Source organism: Talpa occidentalis, unplaced genomic scaffold, assembly GCF_014898055.3.
Source record: "Talpa occidentalis isolate TD23 unplaced genomic scaffold, MPIMG_talOcc4v2.1 talOcc4.9, whole genome shotgun sequence".
NCBI classification, from domain to species: domain Eukaryota; kingdom Metazoa; phylum Chordata; class Mammalia; order Eulipotyphla; family Talpidae; genus Talpa; species Talpa occidentalis.
Window position 1 is genome coordinate 55,125,225 of NW_023605305.1, and position 20,432 is coordinate 55,145,656.

Below are 20,432 nucleotides of genomic sequence, written 5' to 3' on the forward strand. Positions count from 1 at the left end.
TAAATGGTCTCTTTTTAAATTATAATTCTCAGACTTCTGCAGAATCGATTGTGATTTTTCTCCATATCCAATGGCCCAGCATGAGTTCTTCTTCAGTGCCTTTCCCACTCAGCTGTCCCCTTTCTCTCCCTGGCTGGTACTTCTCTCTTTCAAGGTTAAATTCAAATCTCCTGCAAGCAGCCAACCCCAACACTTCATCATATGCAAACCTCTGTCAAAGCAAGTTCCAATCAGGATGTACTTCTCTGCCAACTTTTCTGCCTCCTACACTGGACCATGAACAGCTCAGGGTCTGGGACTGTCACTTGCCTCTATCTTTAGTTAGCACAGTGCATTATAGTGATACTCTTAGAAAATTGCCTAAAGGAATCTTCTTTACTTGTAATAAAGCAAAAAAAAAAAAAAAAGTGTTGACTTAAACAGAGACCATGTGTCATGTCAGCATGTTGTTTTAATTTTATTTTAACTTTTCTAGGAGGCAACAAAAACTTGCATCTCTGTCCAACTCTTTAATTACAGGCTCTGGAGGCAGTAGGGTCTAATGATTTGATGTTGACTCAACTTTGAGCATGATAGCGGTAGTGGTTGGCTAGATAGTAATTTGTAAACTGGACAGCCATTTGAGATGCCAGAACAGGAAGCTGACTGGAGTCAATGAATATTCCTCCAAAAAGAGTGCAGGTTTAGTCATTGTTCACTACATTTTAATTCACGGTTGCATTGTAATGATGACTGGAATTCTTGCCTCATTTTTGTGAACTCATTTCTCCAACCTTCCAAATATCTGACTGTTGCCCTTTCTCAGGTAATGTCAGGATAAATATAACTTTTGCCACAATTATAATTCCCTTTTCCTCTACGTACTTATTTTCTTTTTTCTCCATTATTTGTACATTCCATATCACAGTGTCTACTGGATGTATTTTAACACCTAATAGTGTTATGTGCATAGTAGGTATTCAAGTTGTATTTGGTGAATGTAGTGTGAGCCTTAGTAATGTATGGGATTAGCATTTCAAGATGCTTCAATATGTGTTTGTACAGCTCATCACAACCCAGAATTAGAAGTCCTTTTGATTTTATATCATTCTAAAATTAAATATGTAGCATCCCATTTCATGATTTGTTCACTACAGTGGAGAGGTGGAAGCCAAGAATACGGTTCAAATACATAGAAGGAAAAAATAAAAAGGCCTATGTTTGTCATAATAAAGAGAAGTAAACTAGAAAATGAGTAGCCCTTTATTTTATAACTCCTGTGCCTAAATATTGTCTTAACCTATAAGCTTACCAATCTTCAGTGCCTGGGTGTACTCATTTTTAGCCAAACTGCTCTGTCAACTAAATTGCACTGACGTAGAAGTAGCTTTGGGCCCAGTTGTTTTCAACTAAATGGTACGGATAGGTAGAGGGGCCATTTATAATGTGCGCTGATGCAGCTGGGATATTGCATTACTAGCCTAGGAGTTCTGAGGAGTTATTTTTAACTTTCACCTGAGCAAACATGACTCAGTTTGTTGACCTGAATTCATCTAGCCTCTTCTTAAAAAGACAAACTCTATTAATCCCTAGAACCATGTTGGTGACTAAGTAAGGCCTTTATTATTACATATACCTATTAGTTAGTTGGTTGCAGCTTCTCGGAGTTTGCAGATAATTTCACTTCTTCCATTTTGTACTTTTCTCATACAACAAAATTCCTCACACCTTTTTTTTTTTAATTTTAAAACAAATCAAGCTTCTTTTGATTTTTAGATACTATTTTGTAATCCTTGAGATCACAATTTTGGCTACAGTCGTTGACAACACCTTCTGTAGTAGGCAACCAGCTGCTAACCAAAGGTTTATTTTTAGTTCACTTTATACATAAAGAAACACCTGGGAATTCTGTGTTAACTTAGGAAGATGTCTTGAGCTATAAATATATTATTGGGAGGAAATTATCTGTCCATGTCTGAACATTAGAATGTCTATTTACTTGTGCAAACAATGCAAGTATTTTGCCTTTTGAGCACTACTGCAAAAATTGAAAATGTTGAAATATCTTCAGGTTTTAAAGTTATGCCAAAGAGGACTAATTTATTCAAGTGAAGAAAAATATTTGTGATTCCCATAATATGACTCAAGATGCACTTGAAGTTTCTCCAAGTTCATTGCCATGATCTTTATGAAAATATTAGTATTCCTGGGATTTTTTTCTTTATGCAAGAAACATTAGACTAATGAAAGAATGAAAATATTTTAGGCTGCTACAAAGGCAGGCGTTCACTGTGCCCATTAAAAATGCAGCCTTTGTGCCCATAAAGTGTTCAGCTTCTCTGTTATTAAGTTTGGAATGTGGTTTTGGAGCTTAGTTGAGGAACTCAGCTAGTTATTTTTCATTTTGCTCTAAGAAGGGAGAAATTTGTTTTTTCAAAAGGGAAAAAAAAAAGAAATGAAAAAAGGTTAGGTTCATTTTGGAAGAATAGAAGTTTTAAAATGTAGTAACTATTTTCTGCAGCAAATAGTCAGTTTGAGTATGTTAGTCAAAAATAGAATTCATGACTTTTGTGTCTCTGTTTATTTCTCTACCTTAAAAAAGGGTACAGTTAAATGTGCCATTTGGCCTTTCTGATGCCAGTGGGCTATTTAGCTGAGTCAGGATAACCAAAGTTTGATTGATTCATATTTCTAATAATAAGTCAGAGATCTGAATTTAGAAGGGTTAGGTGTAAAATGTTTTTTTAGATACAGTTTTGAGCTTTGAAGAAAAACTTCCCGGCATAGGTTAATGGTGACTCAGTGTTGCAGTGTCCAGGGTACCACATCGAAGAACTTTCAGCTAGAGTGTAGTTGTGCTGTGTTTTCTGGTAAGTTTTAGTAGGCATTGCCCCAAGTTTCTGCAAACATAACATTTTACTACTCAAAATTTACCATGGTTATAGATATTAAGGAATAGAAAAAGATGTGCATTTAACCTTTAATACACACTTTTTGTCTCCTAAGTGACTTTCCTCCTGCTTTACATATTTCTCTAAATTGCTATCTGATTCTATTAAATAAAAGATGACTTCTGCTCATAAAAGTTCTGAAAGCACAGCATGCACAGAATTAAACATATTTAAAATGTGCACTAAACCATCATTTATAATATTTTCCTTTCACTACTGACTTTCAGAGAGAAATTTATTTATTTATTTAAAAGATTTATTTATTTATGCATACGAGAGCTGGGGTACAGGCCAGAGATTCAGGGGCTGAGAGGATTCACCAGAGACAGAGTGGGGAACAGGCAGACTGACTGAAATATACTGCTGAAGGGAGCAGCGGGCGAGACAGGAGAGGTCTGCCTCACCATGTGGGTTGTTCCCTGGCCAGCTGGGAATCAAACTCTTGCTGCAGAGGCTGTGGATTGCTTTATAGTGTAGTATTTAACCCCTTGCACCACCAGGGAAGCCCCTCAGGGAGAAATTTAGATCTTTAATAGTATGTTGTACTAGTAGGACTCAAATGAAGAAAACTGTAAAAATCTTCAAGGATATAAAAATGGATTTTAGTTAATGGAGAAGCAGTCACTGTTCTTAAATGGGAAAAATAAATATTGGAAAGAATGCCTGGTCTCACCATATTTATATATAGATTTAATTTAATTTCAATGAAAAGCTGAGCAAAAGAATGTAAATTTGAGATTAATTGGGGGGAAGGATTAACTCTATCAGATATTGACACAAATCATCAATGTATAAGAATTAAAACAGTATTGTGTTGGACCTTAAATTGAAGGTCAAGTATATAGAATATGGAAGATTCTTCAGAAACATCTACTGGTAAATATAAGATAAATGTGATGTCATAAATCAGTAAGAAAGGAGAATCCAGTCAATAAAGAATGATTTAAATATTTAACAAAAATAAAACTAGAGCCTCATCTCATCTCTTATATTAAAACAAGTACTAGATGGATTAATGCTAAATAGATTAAAAAATTATTTAAAAAGTTAATAAAAGTGACTATTGAATTTGGAGATAAATTCTCTTTAAGCAAAAAAGCATGAGAAAAACAAGGGAAAAGAGAGATTTTCTATAAAATCTATATTTTATAGAAAACTGCTATATTTAAGTAAACCATAAACAATTTTGGACAATTCAAATAGTTAGGATAAATTACTAATAAAATATTAGGCAAAGATTATTCTTATTGATGGCCTTTCCAGACCAATGGAGATATAAGTAAATTAAATTTGGTATGTTGTGTGATTATTTTTAGCCAGTAGTTAAAAATGTTTCCATATATTGAAAATATTTATAACATCAAATATTAGTTTTATATTTATCATGTGTTCAAGCACTGTTGTACTTTTCATATGTTAACTTGTAGGTATCATTATAATTGCATTTCAAAGGCAATAAAACTAATACACAGATATATTAATTCACCCAAAACTTTCCTGGTATGGGTTTGTAGTGACATGACTAGAAATGAGAGGGCCCAGGATTTCGCATCAGGCAGGATGACTCTGGAGCTTGGTGTTAATGATTATTGTACCCTCTGCTTCTCTAAAAGAGTAAAAAGGAAAATACTACAAAATTTTGGTTCTCTATTGTCAAAATACACGTTAATACTAGTATATATTTTAAAGTTATATAACTTAATTCATGTCTAAATTTTTAAATCTAATTGATCAGTCAAAGAATAGATAGTATTTTGATATTTTTCCAACAGTAGTTACTTCCCTCTAGTGGGATTTTGGATAAATGTTATTTTGAACTTTAAAATTTCTGTATTGTGCATATTTTCTATTATAATCATGTAACCATTTTATAATCACAAAGTATTATTTTTAATGTTGTACATTTCAAATTTGATGATGCCTCTTAAAATGCATCGCTCCGGTGTAAGTGTACCTTTGAAGTCTCAGTCAGTGTCTGAATGCCACACTCTGATAAGTAGTATACTAAGTGGACACTGGGATCAATCAAAAACACTGTTGTAAAATTTTAAGAATTAAGAAGAATCTTAGAAATGACCACCTTGGTTGGCTCTTAAAAACCAACCATCTTGTTTTCAGATGGAGTTACTGAAACTACTGTAGATTTAACCAATTAACCCAAGATTAACTGACAGTAAATCTTCTGACTTTAAACTACTGTATTAAGCCACAGAGGCCTCCATGCTGTCAAGCAGGTGGGACCTAGAACACAGTAAGTTTTTGTGACATTTGTTTGGAGTAAGGAGGTAACTGAACCACATTGGTTACAAGTACGTTCTTTCAATAAATAGCATTGATTGAAAATATGTTGGGAAAGACTCCTGGGGATACTGGAGGTCATTAAAGGATCCTTGCCTGAATTCCAGGGATATGTAGGTATTACTGATCCCAAGTTTTAGAAGCCAATAGGAAAAATGGAGAAAAGACAGTACTGTTAGCCGGAAGTGAGTGCTTCAATGGATGATCTTTCTAAAACAAGATAACATTCTCTTTTCAGCTCCAGCTCCTACAACAGCTGTGTCTTACTTGTCAGTGAAATGTGTGGATGTCCGTAAAAACCATCACAAGACAAAATGGTTAATACCTTGGGGAGCTAACCCGTGCGACAAGATCCGAGACTTCGAGGAAGCCATTCCAAGGGAAATCGAAGCCAATGACATTGTGTTTTCTGTCCACATTCCCCTCCCCAACATGGAGATGAGTCCTTGGTTCCAATTCATGTTGTTTATCCTGCAACTAGACATTGCCTTCAGGCTGAACAACCAAATCAGTAAGTACACTCTCCTCTAATCCCTCTCCCACCTTGGAGGAATTTCTCTCTTCAGATTCATGCAGAGCTAGATATAATGACAATTAAATGATAATATTACTAGTAGACAATTATTGACTGCTTACTACTTTTGAGACACTTTCTTTCCACCTATTCTTAGAGGTGGATCTTAATATTTCATTTTTGGGCACCAGTGAGATTGCTCAAAGTCTTTGAATAGAAGAGCTGGGATTCAAACCCAGGCAGCCTCACTTCAGTGACCAGCGCTAACAACTACTAAGCTCTATTACATTGCTAGCACCTCAGTGAACCTCTCCCCAGTTGAGTGACTTGAGGATTTCTGTAAAGGGTGGTATTTCAAAATGTTTTTTCCCAATGGACTTTGAGTAAACTTTTCACCTTAGAAAAAGACCCCTGTGAAGTGGAACACCAGCCTACTAGTACTCATTTCCCCACAAAACCAGGTGATTTGCTTTAGCTTACCCAGATATGACTCAAGACTGAGGACAACCAATCTTACAAGAGACTCTTCCCATCTCTTCTCTGGTATTCTGCTGCCTAGAAGTGAACCAGTAAGTAGTTACTACACTTGCGGGAGAAGATGACACAGGACATGACTGAGGGCCAACATGGAGACTATTTACCTGCTGGCATACTTTTAAAATAGCTAGGGTTTCATTTCAGATACTGTCTTTGATTTGTTGTGGTCCAGACGAAAAGGTAGGATAACAATACTTGAAAGACTTGGGAGTCGTGCTTAATGGACAGAAACCCATACACCACTTTTTATAAGCTCCGCAAATTTGGCCAAGTTTAGAGTCACAGTTTTCTCATCAGTAAAATAGAACTAATAATTACTAATTAACCAAATAATTCAAAGGAATAGAATAACGCAAAGCTCTTAGAACATAAGCCCAACTAAAAATTTTGAAATAAAAATAATGGTAGCTATTATAATTATCCTTTCAACCTGAAATTCAGCCCTTCTTTTTAATTCTTCTATATTTTGGTTGAAGAGGGAAGGAGGGCATGAATTTTTATTTAAAAATAAATCATAAAAAAAGTATAGTTAGCTTAAAATACCTTCAATGACTAGCTGATAAGAAATGGCATTTAGAGTTCTGTCCGATTATCGCCAAAGGCTGTTTTCTAAGTCTTATCTTTCATTGCCAACCTGCACATGTTCTCTGCATCCTCAAATGGGAATATTTTTCTACTCTATAAATATATCCAGAGGTTTTCTCCCTTTGCTCATATTGGTCCTACTTATCTCTTCCTTTCCTGACAACCCTCTTCCCATAAGTATGAGCCCAGATCTCCTAGTTGGAAACCTACTCATCCCTCAAGACATCCCAGTTGTCACATGCCTTTGCAACTTTGCCAAGTGTTTTCCATGTTACTCCCCTCCCGTTTTCCTTCCTTGAATTCCTTTCCTGGTGTAGGGGAGAAAAAATTTTTCCTTCAGCCTTTTTAGATTCTTTGACTGGGCTAATAATTCCAATTCCCTAAAACAGTACAAGAGAAAAACATATTTACTTTTGTATGTAAATGGGAATCCTAAAATGGCATATGGGCCTTCTTGACAGAGAGGTGAATGAAGTTTATCTGTCATCCGGAACTAGGGAGAGGGGGTAGGGCATAGGACTTCAAAGGGAAGGAAGGTAATTCACAGGAAGATGAGAGGAACAAATATCTTGTAAGCAAATGTTTTCTGGGCTATGCGGAAACAATGGGACACAGGTGGTAATTTTTAAGACTTCCCTAGTTTCTTCTCTGTCTACTATGCCTAGCTTATATTATACTGTATTTGTCTGTGGTGATTACTCCCCTCTTGGAACACATCGTCTGTTTAAATTATTTTTAGGCAATTTAGGGGAAGTATTTGGGTCCTAATTGGCTCTATCTCTAAACAATCTGTTAGCACACAACCAAGGGGGTACTCAGGGACCTCCAAACTTGCACTCTCTCAAATAGGTTCCTACCATCCCACACATAAAGACAAAGATACACTCTTAACATGAAAGAACTTTAATATAATTAGTGTGCATAGAGATGGAAGAGAAGAGAGGATCTTTTTGTACCAATAAAACACTCCAAATTACCCATCCCCTTGTGGGTAAATGCCCAGTTAAACAGGCTTGACATGAAGCAGGGCCACTGAGGCTAATAGCTTGCCTCTGGGTAGCCATAGGAAAGGGGTTCTGAAGCAGGTCCCAGAAAGCTTGGGCAAAAGGAGATCCCCCATCAAGATAACACTGATATTGTCTGCCTCCCCACATTTCTCTCATTCACATATCCCTTTCAACTCTCTCTCCACATATCTTGTTCCAAGCAGGACCAGGGTGCAAGTCAAGCTATAGGAACTAGAGCTCTTTTTCAGGCCCACCTGCCTGCCTTCTGTGTTACAGATCTTTACATGGCCACGCAACTCCACCCCTTGATAAGTGGGGCCAGGGAATGTGGTACTTCCCCTTAAGTTATCCACATGTTAAAGTGACAAATTTGGGGGTGGTCTATTTTGCCCCCTGCCACATTTGCCTTGTGATGTCTATGTGATCAGTCTTATCTGTACAGTTGAATTATTTCTGTGGTGCCTTACTGTGTGCTCCCAGTGGGTGCATAGCACATAATGCTTATGTTAACATAGTCCATAGCTTTGCATGTTATAGATGTTACAGTATGCATACTATACTATATAAACATATATTATGCATACTATAACATAGTAGTGTGTATGTTATAGTATGTTAGAGGTTATAGATGAAGATATTTCTTGAATTGTGTAACAGATTAATGTGGCTATCCCCTCCCACTCAAAATAAAATTTTGTTTTTTAAATAACATCTCAATAATCAGTAACACTGATGCTCAAACTAATTCTGGTCCCAGGTGCTCATGTGTGGCTTCTATTCATTAGGTTGCTATTCAGATGTTCAGAACTGAATAAGAATAATATGTCCCTGCTTTCAAGTCACCTGTTACTATGATGGACTGGCATTTAGAGTGTAGTCTAACACTTGGGCAATTACTGGAAGCAATGTTCTGTTTTCAGGTTGTTGGGAAAGTGCTAAATTATCCTGCCATTCTGCCTTCTGCACAGTGACTGACCTATAATTTGGTTTTGGAAATTGGCATCAAAATAATTTAGTAAAATAATTTAGAGCTTCAGGTGTGTTCGTGTGATCATACATTTATAAAATTATACTACAACATTTTTAGAAAAATTTTAAAAAAAAGATTTATTTATTTATGCATACAAAGCTGGAGTATAGGCCAGAGATGCAGGGGGTGAGAAGACTCATCAGAGACAGAGTGGAGAACAGAACAGACAGACTGACTGAAATACACTGCTGAGGGGAGCAGCGGGCGAGACAGGAGAGGTCCGCTTCGCCATGTGGGTTGCTCCCTGGCTGGCCAGAGATGGAATTTGTGCTGCAGAGGCTGTGATTGCTTCACAGTGTGGTGCTTAACCCCTTGCGCCACCAGGGGGGCCCCAGAAAGAAAATATTCTTGAGTATGTTTAGTGAATGTTATAATGATTGAAAGTCTTTAAAGAAATTTTCCTAGTCATGGGAACTAATTCAAATACCCTTTGCTACTTTGGTTTTTACCATTTCTAATTAAATTATGTTCATTATACATTTATTGAATATTTTAGAGCTCCCTAAACTCATTTGAAATATATTTAAAGTTCAAGATTAGTTTTTCAGCTTCAGCACTATAAGTAAAATTACTTGAAACTCAAATCTTGAGTATTTTTCTCAAACTAAAAATTAAGAAATAATTTTACTGAAATTCATAAGAAATATATATTTGGTCATTCATATGACTAAGATTTTTCTCATGTATATTGGGTCTTTGTCTACAGTTCCTAGCTCACAGCTCCCAAACCACTAGGAGTTTCCTGAGTAATAAAAATAATGAGACTGTCTATTTCAGTTCCTGAAAAATGCTTCAGAGCCATAAAGGTGAAATAGGTATCTAATGCATAGTGAGCTCCTTTCTGCCACAACTGGGTTTATGTTAATAAGGCCAATTTTGGAAAGCACCTAAAGACAGAGGCTGGTTGCCAGAGGAATCCACTACGAATAGGGAGGTGGCTATTTCATTCCCACTCCTAATTTCTAGGAAGGGGGGGGGGGAGTTGGATCAATCACCAATGGTCAATGGCTTAATTATGTCTGTGTAATGAAACCTCCATAATAATACAAAAGGAGAGGGTTCAGGGTGATTCTGGGTTAGTGAAATAGAATACTATCCTGTGTCACCATGCTGGGTCCCAATTCCACAAGGACAGTATTCCTCTGTTTGGGGTCTTGTCCTGTGCATCCCTTCAGCAGACTTTTGATTTGTGTCCTTTAATACCTTTTGTAATGAACCAGTAATATAATGAGTAAATGGGTTTTCCAGGTTCTGTGAGGTGCTCTTGCAAATTCAACTGAAGGAGAGAAATGTCAGAATCTCTCATTTATAGCCAGCGAGTCAGAACTACAGGCAACCTGGACTTATGACTGGTGTCTGAAGTAGAAGCATGGGGTTCTGGGAACCTTCAATCTGGCTGATTGGTCAGCAGCATAGGTAACAACCCTTAACTTGTGGAAGCTGATTCTATCTTCAAGGTGTATCTACTGTCAGAATTGGGCTGATCTGCAGGATACCCTCCCAGGCCTGAGAACTGCTTAGATGTCTGGAAGCTCTCCCCAATCCTAGTTGGTGGTCATAGCTTATTACTTACATATCTTAATATCATCACAGATGAATTCTATCCCAGAAAATATTAATCCTAAACATCAAAAATACTTATGTTAGTGAGGCTTTAACTAAAGCATTTCTTTATGTAAAAGAAATGTCAATGTCTTTTTTTCTCTCTCAACTATGTCTTTAGGTTCCAAAATATATTTTTTCTTAATCTAGAAAAAGATTGTACTGAAAATTCTTATCTTAAAAATATCCTCACGTTCTTATAACATAAAGGTCTGTAATTAATATAGGGGCATTAAACAAATTAACAAGACAGATAGCAAATAATTCCTGCAATAAATGCATAAAATAACTGAAATAGTAGAATCATCAAGAAAAACAGATGAAAAAAATCCTTTTTTTGTTTCGTTTTTTAGCAGTAGCCGTGGGTGGAGGTTGTTGACTTTAGTATGAGAAGGTAATAGATTGGGTTTATGAGAATATTTTTTCCTTAATTTATTTATTATGCATTTATTTGTGGACAGTGGAAGGCATCAGTTAAAGAGTGGTGATTTGCTTTGCTCACTGATGGATAGATACATGTATACATATATGTTAATTATAATATTGTAAGACATTACAGATCTAGGTTTTCCTTTGATCCTTTTATTAAGAACGCATGAGGCCTGTTATCCATGTGTGAGACCTCTTGTCCACATTTTATATTTTATCATTAGTTTGGATGCCTTTCTGACAACAGTAAATGGTTCCACAGAAAAGAGATTGAAAGTGTGGTGAATGAGGTCCTATAGTGTGTGGATGATTTCATGTTTAACCAAGATACAACTGTAACAATATTACTTCAAATGTAAGGAAAAGTGTCAGGACCAATCCTATTTTTTCTTTAAAATTCCCTAGGGAGTCTATGAAATGACTTTCAGATTTCAAATAATAAGAGATTTCACCTTTGGACTATGAAATGAAAGTTGGAATCCATATATATATATATATATATATATATATATATATATATATAGTAAGGGTTTCATCGTCCTTTGAAGGGTCTTTGAACAGATAAAGTAATCTAAGGACTAAACATTTTAAACAACTTTTAGTTATTTGGGCTTAAAAGTTTATTCCTTTTAAACTTTTCAATTTAAAATGATACAAGTTTTAGCTAAGATTTGAGATCTTAATAGACCCTCAGAAACTAGAAAAGCATTGACTTACACTCTAAAGTCCAGCCAATGTCTTATCAATTCCAAAATTTAGTCAGATTGGTGTTTGTGCTGGGAAGTGATGACATTGTAGAGTACCTTATAATAATAAAAGTGGATAGAAAATGTATATATCATATTCTATTATTGCATGTATATATGCAAAAAAGATATTTCATGTATATTATGCCAAAAAATCCACCTTTGAAAAAGTAACTGAAAACAGAACTCCTACCTTCTGCCATTTAAACATTTTTAAAGCCTACAGTTGCTATTCAAGTGACAAATGTGAAAAATAGTAACCAGTTCAACTTTTAAATGGTAATGCTTTTATAAACAATTATCTATAAGAGCTGAGGTGGGGAGACCAATTGAGGAGAATCTACAGATTTATATAGATGCTTGGAAATAGGAGTATATGGCTTTTCAGTGAGTACCAGTTACTGAGCAGACAGACCAATCTGTCAAAATCTATGATTGGGTCAGCCAGTACTGACCTTTTCTGAACATTTTGGAGGCGTGGAATTAACATGTTTGTCCGGAAAGAAACATGGTATTTCCATAAAGTTGTAAGGTCACAGGTTTTAGTTTTTACTCCAAAGAGTTTGGAAATGGAGAAAATGTGTAGACTGAAAAGAGTGTCAGAAAGGGTGTAAGCTTAAACATTTGGTATCTGGATATATGGTCAGTCATGGGAGAAAATGAATGTTTGGGCTTCCCTGGTGGGGCAGCAGGTTGAGTGCAGCGCTGTGAAGCTGTCCGCAGCCTCTGCAGTGCCAGTTCAATTCCCAACCAGCCAGGGAGATACCCACATGGCATGGCAGACCTTTCCTCTCTTGCCCACTGTTCCCCTCAGCAGTGCTTTCTGTCCTTCTTTCTGTTCTGCTCCCTGCTCTGTCCCTGGTGAGTTCTCTCGCCCTCCCACACCTCTGGCCTATACCCCAGTGCTTGTGTAAATAAATAAAAAATAATAATAATAATTTAAAAAAATGAATGCTTATCTATGTTGTGAACTTAGACTTTTTTGAAACACCAAATTCTGTAATTTGGAAATATCTTCTAGGGTGGGTGTATCTCATTCTTACTGAAGTGTATTATCAGTAATTCAATTTATGTATTTATTTGTGAAATATAAGTTGGGGTTGCCTAAAATGGTATCCACTATTAGTGATGTATGTGTTTACTGATAAGAATTGCAAGTCACATACTTAGTAGAACCTCACACTCTCCATAGGGCTTCTTTTCAGGAACTTGGTACAGAGATCAAAGAAAGAAGGTGTCTCGTGTGTGTGTGTGTGTGTGTGTGTGTGTGTGTGTGTGTGTGTGTGTGTGAGAGAGAGAGAGAGAGAGAGAGAGAGAGACATGTTTCTACCCAGCTTTCAAATCTATAGACTCTTGAAATAGAAGAACTGAGATTCATTGGCAGAAAGCCTTACAATGAATCGATCTGTCTTAGCAGTAAATCTAGACTTTTCAGGGGTCTAAAGACCCCTTAGGTAGAAGAAATATTAGTAAATGGTTGGGGCAGCAAGAGAGGCCATCTATTCTGTTTTTAGGTAATGAAGTCATTGTGTTTTGTCTTAGCCCTATGCTGTGCCCTACCAGCTGCTTGCTTCATTATTGCAAATGGCTCCATGAAATGATAGAATTATTTCTATAACTGATGAGTGACTTTTCTTCTCTCAAACTGAAAACATTTCTGTAAAATATACTTCTATTTGAAAAATAATTCGAAGATATCATTACCTAGTCAGTTTTTAAATTGGATGACTGAGTGTTCTGGGAGAAGATTCCCTAACTTTTTGTGACGTGAGTATACTCTTCTATTTGTGTATCTATTCAATATTACGGACTATTAGTAGATACCACATGAAGACAATGAGAATAAGTAAAAAATAAAAATCACTATCTGAAATGATTGGGGTGAATTTGTTGAATGAAGAAAATCAGGGAACCATCAGCAAGAGTTGTATTCTCCATTCTGTATTAATTCAGGTACCTCTTGTGAAGGCTCAACAAAAGAACTTCATGGGATAGTTGGGTTCACCCCCTCCCCTATAAGACTGCAACTGCTATGATGGAACAAGTCTTTGGTGACCTAGTAGTCACATACTGAGCCCCCATGTTTTATCAGATAGTCCTTTTTAATAAAATGTTGAAGAACTACTAAGAACAAATATAATTCTATCCTCCTACTTCCACTTCTACCTCACTCTCCACTCCAAAAGAAAACTTTGATTCATTTCAATGTCCCAATGTCTGGTTATAAGAAACATTTCTGACTGGATAGTTTTTATTGCTGCCTGGTGTCACCAAGATTATTTAAAGTTATTTTTTAAATTTCTTTACCTATAGCACTCAGAATCAATGTGTGCAGAAATAGCCAAAGTTCAAATTTCCTCTCTGTCCTCTCCCCCTCAAAAAAAAAAAAAAAAAAAAAACCAAAAGCTAAAAAGTTCAAAATATACCATAAAGATAAAAGGTAGGGAAGTTGTCAATATTCAAGTGGGGATTATATCGCCTGTTCTCTTTTTCCTTGTGGAGCATGTGCCCCCTTGAAACCAAAGTCAAAGCATAGAATTTACTAATATAAATCAGTCTTACTTACTGACTTGAGACAGAAACTAAAATCATGGGAGAAGGCTATATCTTGATGACTAACCAGGAATAGTGGAGATGAGGGATATGATATTTGTTTACTCTCATTTATGGATTATCTCTCCCTTCAAAGGAATCTTTGGGCACAATCTTGGAATTAATCATTGTGAACATGTTATATTGGCTGAAGCCTGGGAGCCTACAGCTTTGTTTTAGTTGGGTGTGATGACTGGCAAGCTCATAAAACTTTCTAGATCTCTTATGTTATATGTTATTTTATATATTTCCAAGTGGACAAATCCAAATCAGAAACAGAATTGGGTTTCTCAAAACCTTCCCAAGATGTTTTTTTATTAATGTTTGTAGGTTGTTAGATCACATACTTAGTGATCACTTCCTTCTAGTTGTCTTTCAACTTACTGGTCAATTTACCATTGGAAAGTAGATCATATTGTATTGGTCTCAAGTTTCAACAGAACAGTTATCTATGGTGTTGAATTATTTGTAGTAACTATTACTAAGCATAGCTGTGTGATTGAAGACTTCGAGCACTGGAAGGATTGAACACTTTGAGCACTGGTATAATACTCTTCAAATAGGAAGTCTGTGTGTGTGGTTCAGGGGCCAAGTGAGCTCCCATTTTTCTATATATAAATTTTAGTAATTTTTACTTATTTGCAATTTTAGAGTAAGAGAGTTTGTGACTTTTGCCAGGTTTTCAACTGGACACTGTATCCCAGAATATTAAAACTAGCCCTTTAATTTACCATATGAAAAAAACCTTAAACCTAGTGCTATTATCAGAACAGCTGGCTGGAGACACAGCAGGATCTGCTAATTCTGCATCAGCCTTATAGGTTTGTGGATGGTACATCGCAACAAATATACTCATAGGTACAGGTCCACAGGTTTTCTACCAAACAACAGTCTCTAATATTCTTCAACAGAAGTTTACTGGTCTTTGTAAAATGATGTATTTTTTTATTTTTTAAAAACAAATCTCCCAATCTGTAGTTCAGGGAATGCAGTGCAGTCTGGGATCTAGTCTAGGAGGTAGGCTGGTCCTGTTTATAGTGCCACAGCTGCAGCTCACCCACGTGTCTCATTTCCTGCTCTGAGTTTAGAATATAAATGAGGAGATTCTCTTTGCATCCATAACAAGTATATCCTGGTTACTAAAATAAAAACCTGGTGATAGAAATGAAAAATGCAGACAATCAAGCAGCCAGCAGTAGCAGATTCCTTGATGGTCTCCCCCCAGTATCTGTATAAGGTGTTTGTGTGTTTTTACCTCCTCTTCTGACTGGGTATTCTTGTCAGTATTTAAATGCCAGCCAGTCAGCATGCACTGAGGTTATTTTATGAGACTCATCTCTTTATTTTGGATAATGGAAGAAATATGAAGTAAAATTATTTTGTGGAGTGTGCTTTCAAAGCAAAAGAAAGCTAGATGGGGAAGGAAACTCCTTTCTTAAACAAGACCGAATTCTACTTACAAAAGTGCCAGGGACTCTACACTGGAAAACACCATTTCCCTCAACCTCTACCTACTCCATATACTGATGTTAGAAATAGTCCCAGTTCCTCTTTTGCTTTAATAAGTTAGTGGTGATGGTTTAGAAGGAGAGGTAGTACTAATTCTTTAAATGAAGAAGAGATACTGGTTTTTTAATTGTTCTGGTCCAGGTTGTTTCCTAAAATAATTGTCAAACGAATCTATCTTTCCTGCTTTACCAGTTATTCATATTATGACCACAAAGGAAAGCCCAGGCCTGACCTAACAAGCAAGATCATGCCTTCTATAAAGGTAAGGTTTGGGGGAAGACTGAAAAGATTTAAATGTAGTTTCCGAAAAGAAGTTGCCATCACATAGAAAAGAGTTCTAATAGTTGGACTTGCTCAGCAATGAAAAGGCTGTATCTTTAAGTAGTGAGTATCCCATCTCTCGTAGTAATCGAGCAGAAGCTGGTTAAGGGAAATCATGATGACCACAGGATGGCTTGGATTGAGCGGTGATTACTTTACAAAAGTTCTTTTGTAATAGTGATGTCTTTGTAGTCAGTCATTGGCTGTGACCCCATACCATTTTCTTGTAGAACTATCTCCCCTTCCTCAGAATGTAGGCTTTGCCATGCTTGCTGCATTGGCAGCTGGTCATAGGACCAGTCCCCTCAGTTATAGCTGATCAGATTAGGGTGGACTTTTGACCCAAGGGGAAATAATCAGCTTCCCTCTTATTGGAAGTTGGGATTCAATAATGCTCGGTCCACCTTCATTGGTACTGAAAACTGAAAAGCCTTGAGGGCTACTTGGTCAGCCCTCATTCACCACATCCATAGAGAAGCAGAGAATGTTGAGTGGAAAAACCAGACGCAAAGAGAAAAGTGAAAGAAAAGGACCATGGGGTGTAATTATGATCAACTACAAGTGATGATTTTCTTCCTGACAGCTCTCTCTCTCTCTCTCTCTCTCTCTCTCTCTCTCTCTCTCTCATTCTCGTTCCAGTCTTTCTAGCTTGTCAGCACTTTCTACCTTTGACTTTCTTGAGATAATCTTGAATCCTCCCAGCTAATTTCTGCTTAAGCCAGTGTGGGTGAAATCCTGTTACTTGAAACCAAATCATCTCTGATTAAGACAGTCTTTGTTTTTGTTTTTGTTTTGTTTTGTTTTTCTCATCTGATCATCTCAACAATTCTCCCTGGTGGAATGAGGAGACTGATGATGAGATAATTTAAATGATGTGTGCATTTGGGGACTAAGAGAGGAAAAATCAAATAATGTATAAAAAATAATCATGATGTAAGAAAATAAATTTTAAAAATAAATGATGTTTCCAAAGCCTCTTAGCTGGGAAATGCAGGATAGTAAGTGGACATATTCTTAGGACCCCTGTGTCCAGGAAAATTATATGAGGTGATCCCTAAGGCCTGAACTACTCTAATTTTGTTTTGTAGAGAGTCCATGACTCACTTAAGATTCTTTAACTATAAAATGCTCACAAGTTTCATTTTAGCTTTGTAAATAGGTGACTTCAAATACACTCAGTGCAAACCATTTTAGAGGATGCCCTTCAGTAGTTATGGATGCCCCTCTGTTAAGTGGGTGAGCTTGGTGTTGAAATGAGTGGATTTTCTTCTATTTTGTTACATGGCAACTTGTGTTCATTTCTAGTCTTTGGGTAGGCAGACAGGATCGGTGTACTGGAAGTATATTTTTAGTCTGACATTAAAAAATGTATCATAGACACCAACACAGGAAGCAGTTTTTAGGTGAGTCAGTACATAAATAACCTCAAAGAGTTTGCGTGAAGAGATGGTAGATCTTTAATTTAGCAGTCCAGCTTCTGAGGCCCCCTTCCCAACTAACTTCATTCATTCAGCAGTCATTTATGAGCTGGTATTTTGCTCAGGATTTAAGGAATAAAGATATAAGTCCTTATCCTTCAGGATACAATTTAAAAAAAACCTTCTGGCCTTTTTTGGTTTTTTTTTGTCTCTGTTCTGTAACACTGAATTTTGAGGTAGGGACTGTATCTTGTCCATCATTGTGTCCTCCTTAGCATAGTCCAAGGCACAGGAAACTCTCCAGTTGTACTTAAAATAATTACTTAGGAGCTCACAGTCTAGTTCAGGAGAAAGAAACCGAAAGTTACGGTGCCTGAAGTATTACGTTCAGTGACTGAAGTATTCCATGAACATAGGAGGGGGGAAATGTTTAACTCACTGCAAAGGCAATTATTTTTTGATCCTTGAATTGAGGAGCCTTAAAGAAGGTGGTGAAAGTTTTGCCTACATTCTATCTAGTGGCAAAGAAATGGTCCAAGAGCAGCATTATTTTGTTCTGGAAAGTCAGTGTTTGGGCTGAATTCCCAAGTTGGCTCTTACAAATTATGTGACCTTGGTAAGTTGGTAAGTTTCTGAGCTTCCTTGTCTTTAAATTTCTTCATCTACAGAAGAGATAATAGTAGTATCTTCCTTATAGGATTGTTCGAACGATTAAACTAGAATAATACACAGAAGGCTTTTATATAGTAAATACTTGGTACATAGTAAATGTTCAGTAGATAAGATGTATTATTCTCGGACTTGAGCGAGAGGAGGAGTGTGTGTTCTGGAGCATAGGCAGAAACCCAGAGGGAGGCAGCAGGGATGAGTGTGCAAAACAAGGAGCTGGGTGGGTGCTGGCAGCAGGTCCTTCCTTCCTTCAAGATAGTGGTTCTAAACTTTGAATTGGGGACCTTAACCTCGGGAGAAAAATATGCATAGGCCTCAGTCATACATTTTGTATTTATATTTCAACTGAAGCTCTGAAGCTCATCCATAGACTTCAGAGGTTTATATATCTCAAAGTAAGAGCTCCAACTTCATAGTATAGGTAGTTTCTGTGAGTGTGAATTGCCTCATAATCAATATTTAAGCAATTAGAGAACACCCTAAAATAAAAGATGTGGAAAATTCTCAGCATACTTAGGAGAGTAAACCCATAAGACATGCATTATTTATACCTGTGAACATTGGAGCATTTAAAATGTTTTGGAATAGACTAATAATTCTAGAAAGGAGCAGAGCTGTATGGGAGACAACCTTTTAGAATACTACAAACTGAAATTACCGAAGTTAAATGACTGACTTCTTTAAGTCACCTGGTTTGCAGGTAAGAAAGTCAAGACTAAGACCTACATTTTTCTACTCTGGTTACTGCAAAATAACAAGTGGACAGGAAGCCCATTTTGTTAGGCTGCTGAATTCCACATTCATAAAGAAAGATAAGCTCTTGAAAAATAGAGGGGCCAGTCAGTGATTTGCCTTGATGATCCAGCTAAGAAATTTGGAGTTTGATCCTTTAAGAAATTGAAAATCACATATTTAGGATTGACATGAAATGTAAAATTCAGGATTTGAGAACTCGTAGCTTGTCCTTTGAATTATACAGCAGCTTGAAATCACATTTCTTTTTTTTTCCCCGTCTGGCCTTCTCCCATGGTGGTATTCCCCACAGGAGGGCATCTGTGAACTTTTTAATGGGAGAAGTCGCAAAGCTGGGTTAGGGCTGCCTTCGCAAGCGGCTGCTTCCGAGGCAGGTAAAATCTGACTCCCCTTTGCTTTTCAGCTACAGACACAGCCATCGCTGCCACCACCAGCTGAGTGACTCGGAATCTAGGGGTTGCCAGTAATTGTGGGTTTAAGTCACAGAGGAAAAAGATAAGAGGAGAGCAAGGCTGGTTTTTCCACAATTAAATGTTGCCTCTCGGGCTTCTCTGACGGCAGGAATCCAAGAGGTCAGGAACCACCAGCCATATTATTTTTCTCCCTGGCTGCTTGCTCTCATTTGTATCCCCTCCTCATTCATGGGAATGAAGAAAAGGTGGGTTGGAAATAAAAAGCTTGTGCTAGCCTACTTTTTCCTTTACGAAACTTGTCAGAAACAAAGCTTTCTCTTGAAACCGATGGGATCCCTTCTGGAAACTGGCTTTTTCTGCCAACAACACAATGATATTAGGGAGTGGTGGTGGCAAAGCCATTGTTACACTGCGTGATTGGCCTCATAGTCATGATAGTGTTTTTTTTGTCACACCAGCATGTCCTCTGGTATTTTTGTGTTTGTTACTGTTTAACTCTTACAATTAGCCAGGCCCCAATTTTTCTCTCTTATTGCTCCAAGGCCATTGCAAGTCCCCTGAGGGCAGGGATTGTTTTATTCTTTGTTTTTGCCACAATGCCTCAAATGTAGAAAGCAGTTAAGCAGCCATGGTATTTTACATTTCTGTCTACTTTCATGAAATATAGAACTGGAAGGACCTTGTCATTAGAGGATCCAATTTCATTATCTAATGAAAGAATAGGCCATGTAAAGCTGCTCACTCAAATTGTATAGCTAATCTGTGTCTTTCCTTAAGTGTGCAACAGTTCTCTTCGCTCTAACTTGTGACTCGATGACAGAAAAGAAAAGAGCTTGAGCAGCAGATCAGACAAACCCGGTTTACATGTTGCCTCCCACCACGACAGCAGTGTGACCACGGCCTCCGTTTTCCCATTTGAGATAGCAGATGATTCTTTATATTAAGATGGCATTTGAATGTGGCTGAAAATATCTGCACTGCGTAGGCACAAAATAGGAGCTTTTAAGAATCATGGTTTTCAACCCTTGAAAGCTGACAGTAGATCTGAGGCAACCCAGGGCAGGAGAGGGCAGGAGAAG

At 37.1% G+C, this 20,432-nt stretch overlaps 1 protein-coding gene across 1 annotated transcript in view; it reads left to right on the forward strand.

Annotated features, from left to right (window-relative positions):
- Window positions 1-20,432, forward strand: part of WLS (Wnt ligand secretion mediator) — a 103,207-nt gene that overhangs the window by 35,342 nt on the left and 47,433 nt on the right. Inside the window, exon 2 of the mRNA XM_037499507.1 lies at window positions 5,467-5,739. Coding sequence (XP_037355404.1) covers window positions 5,467-5,739 — 273 coding nt within the window. The remainder of the gene's footprint in view (window positions 1-5,466; window positions 5,740-20,432) is intronic.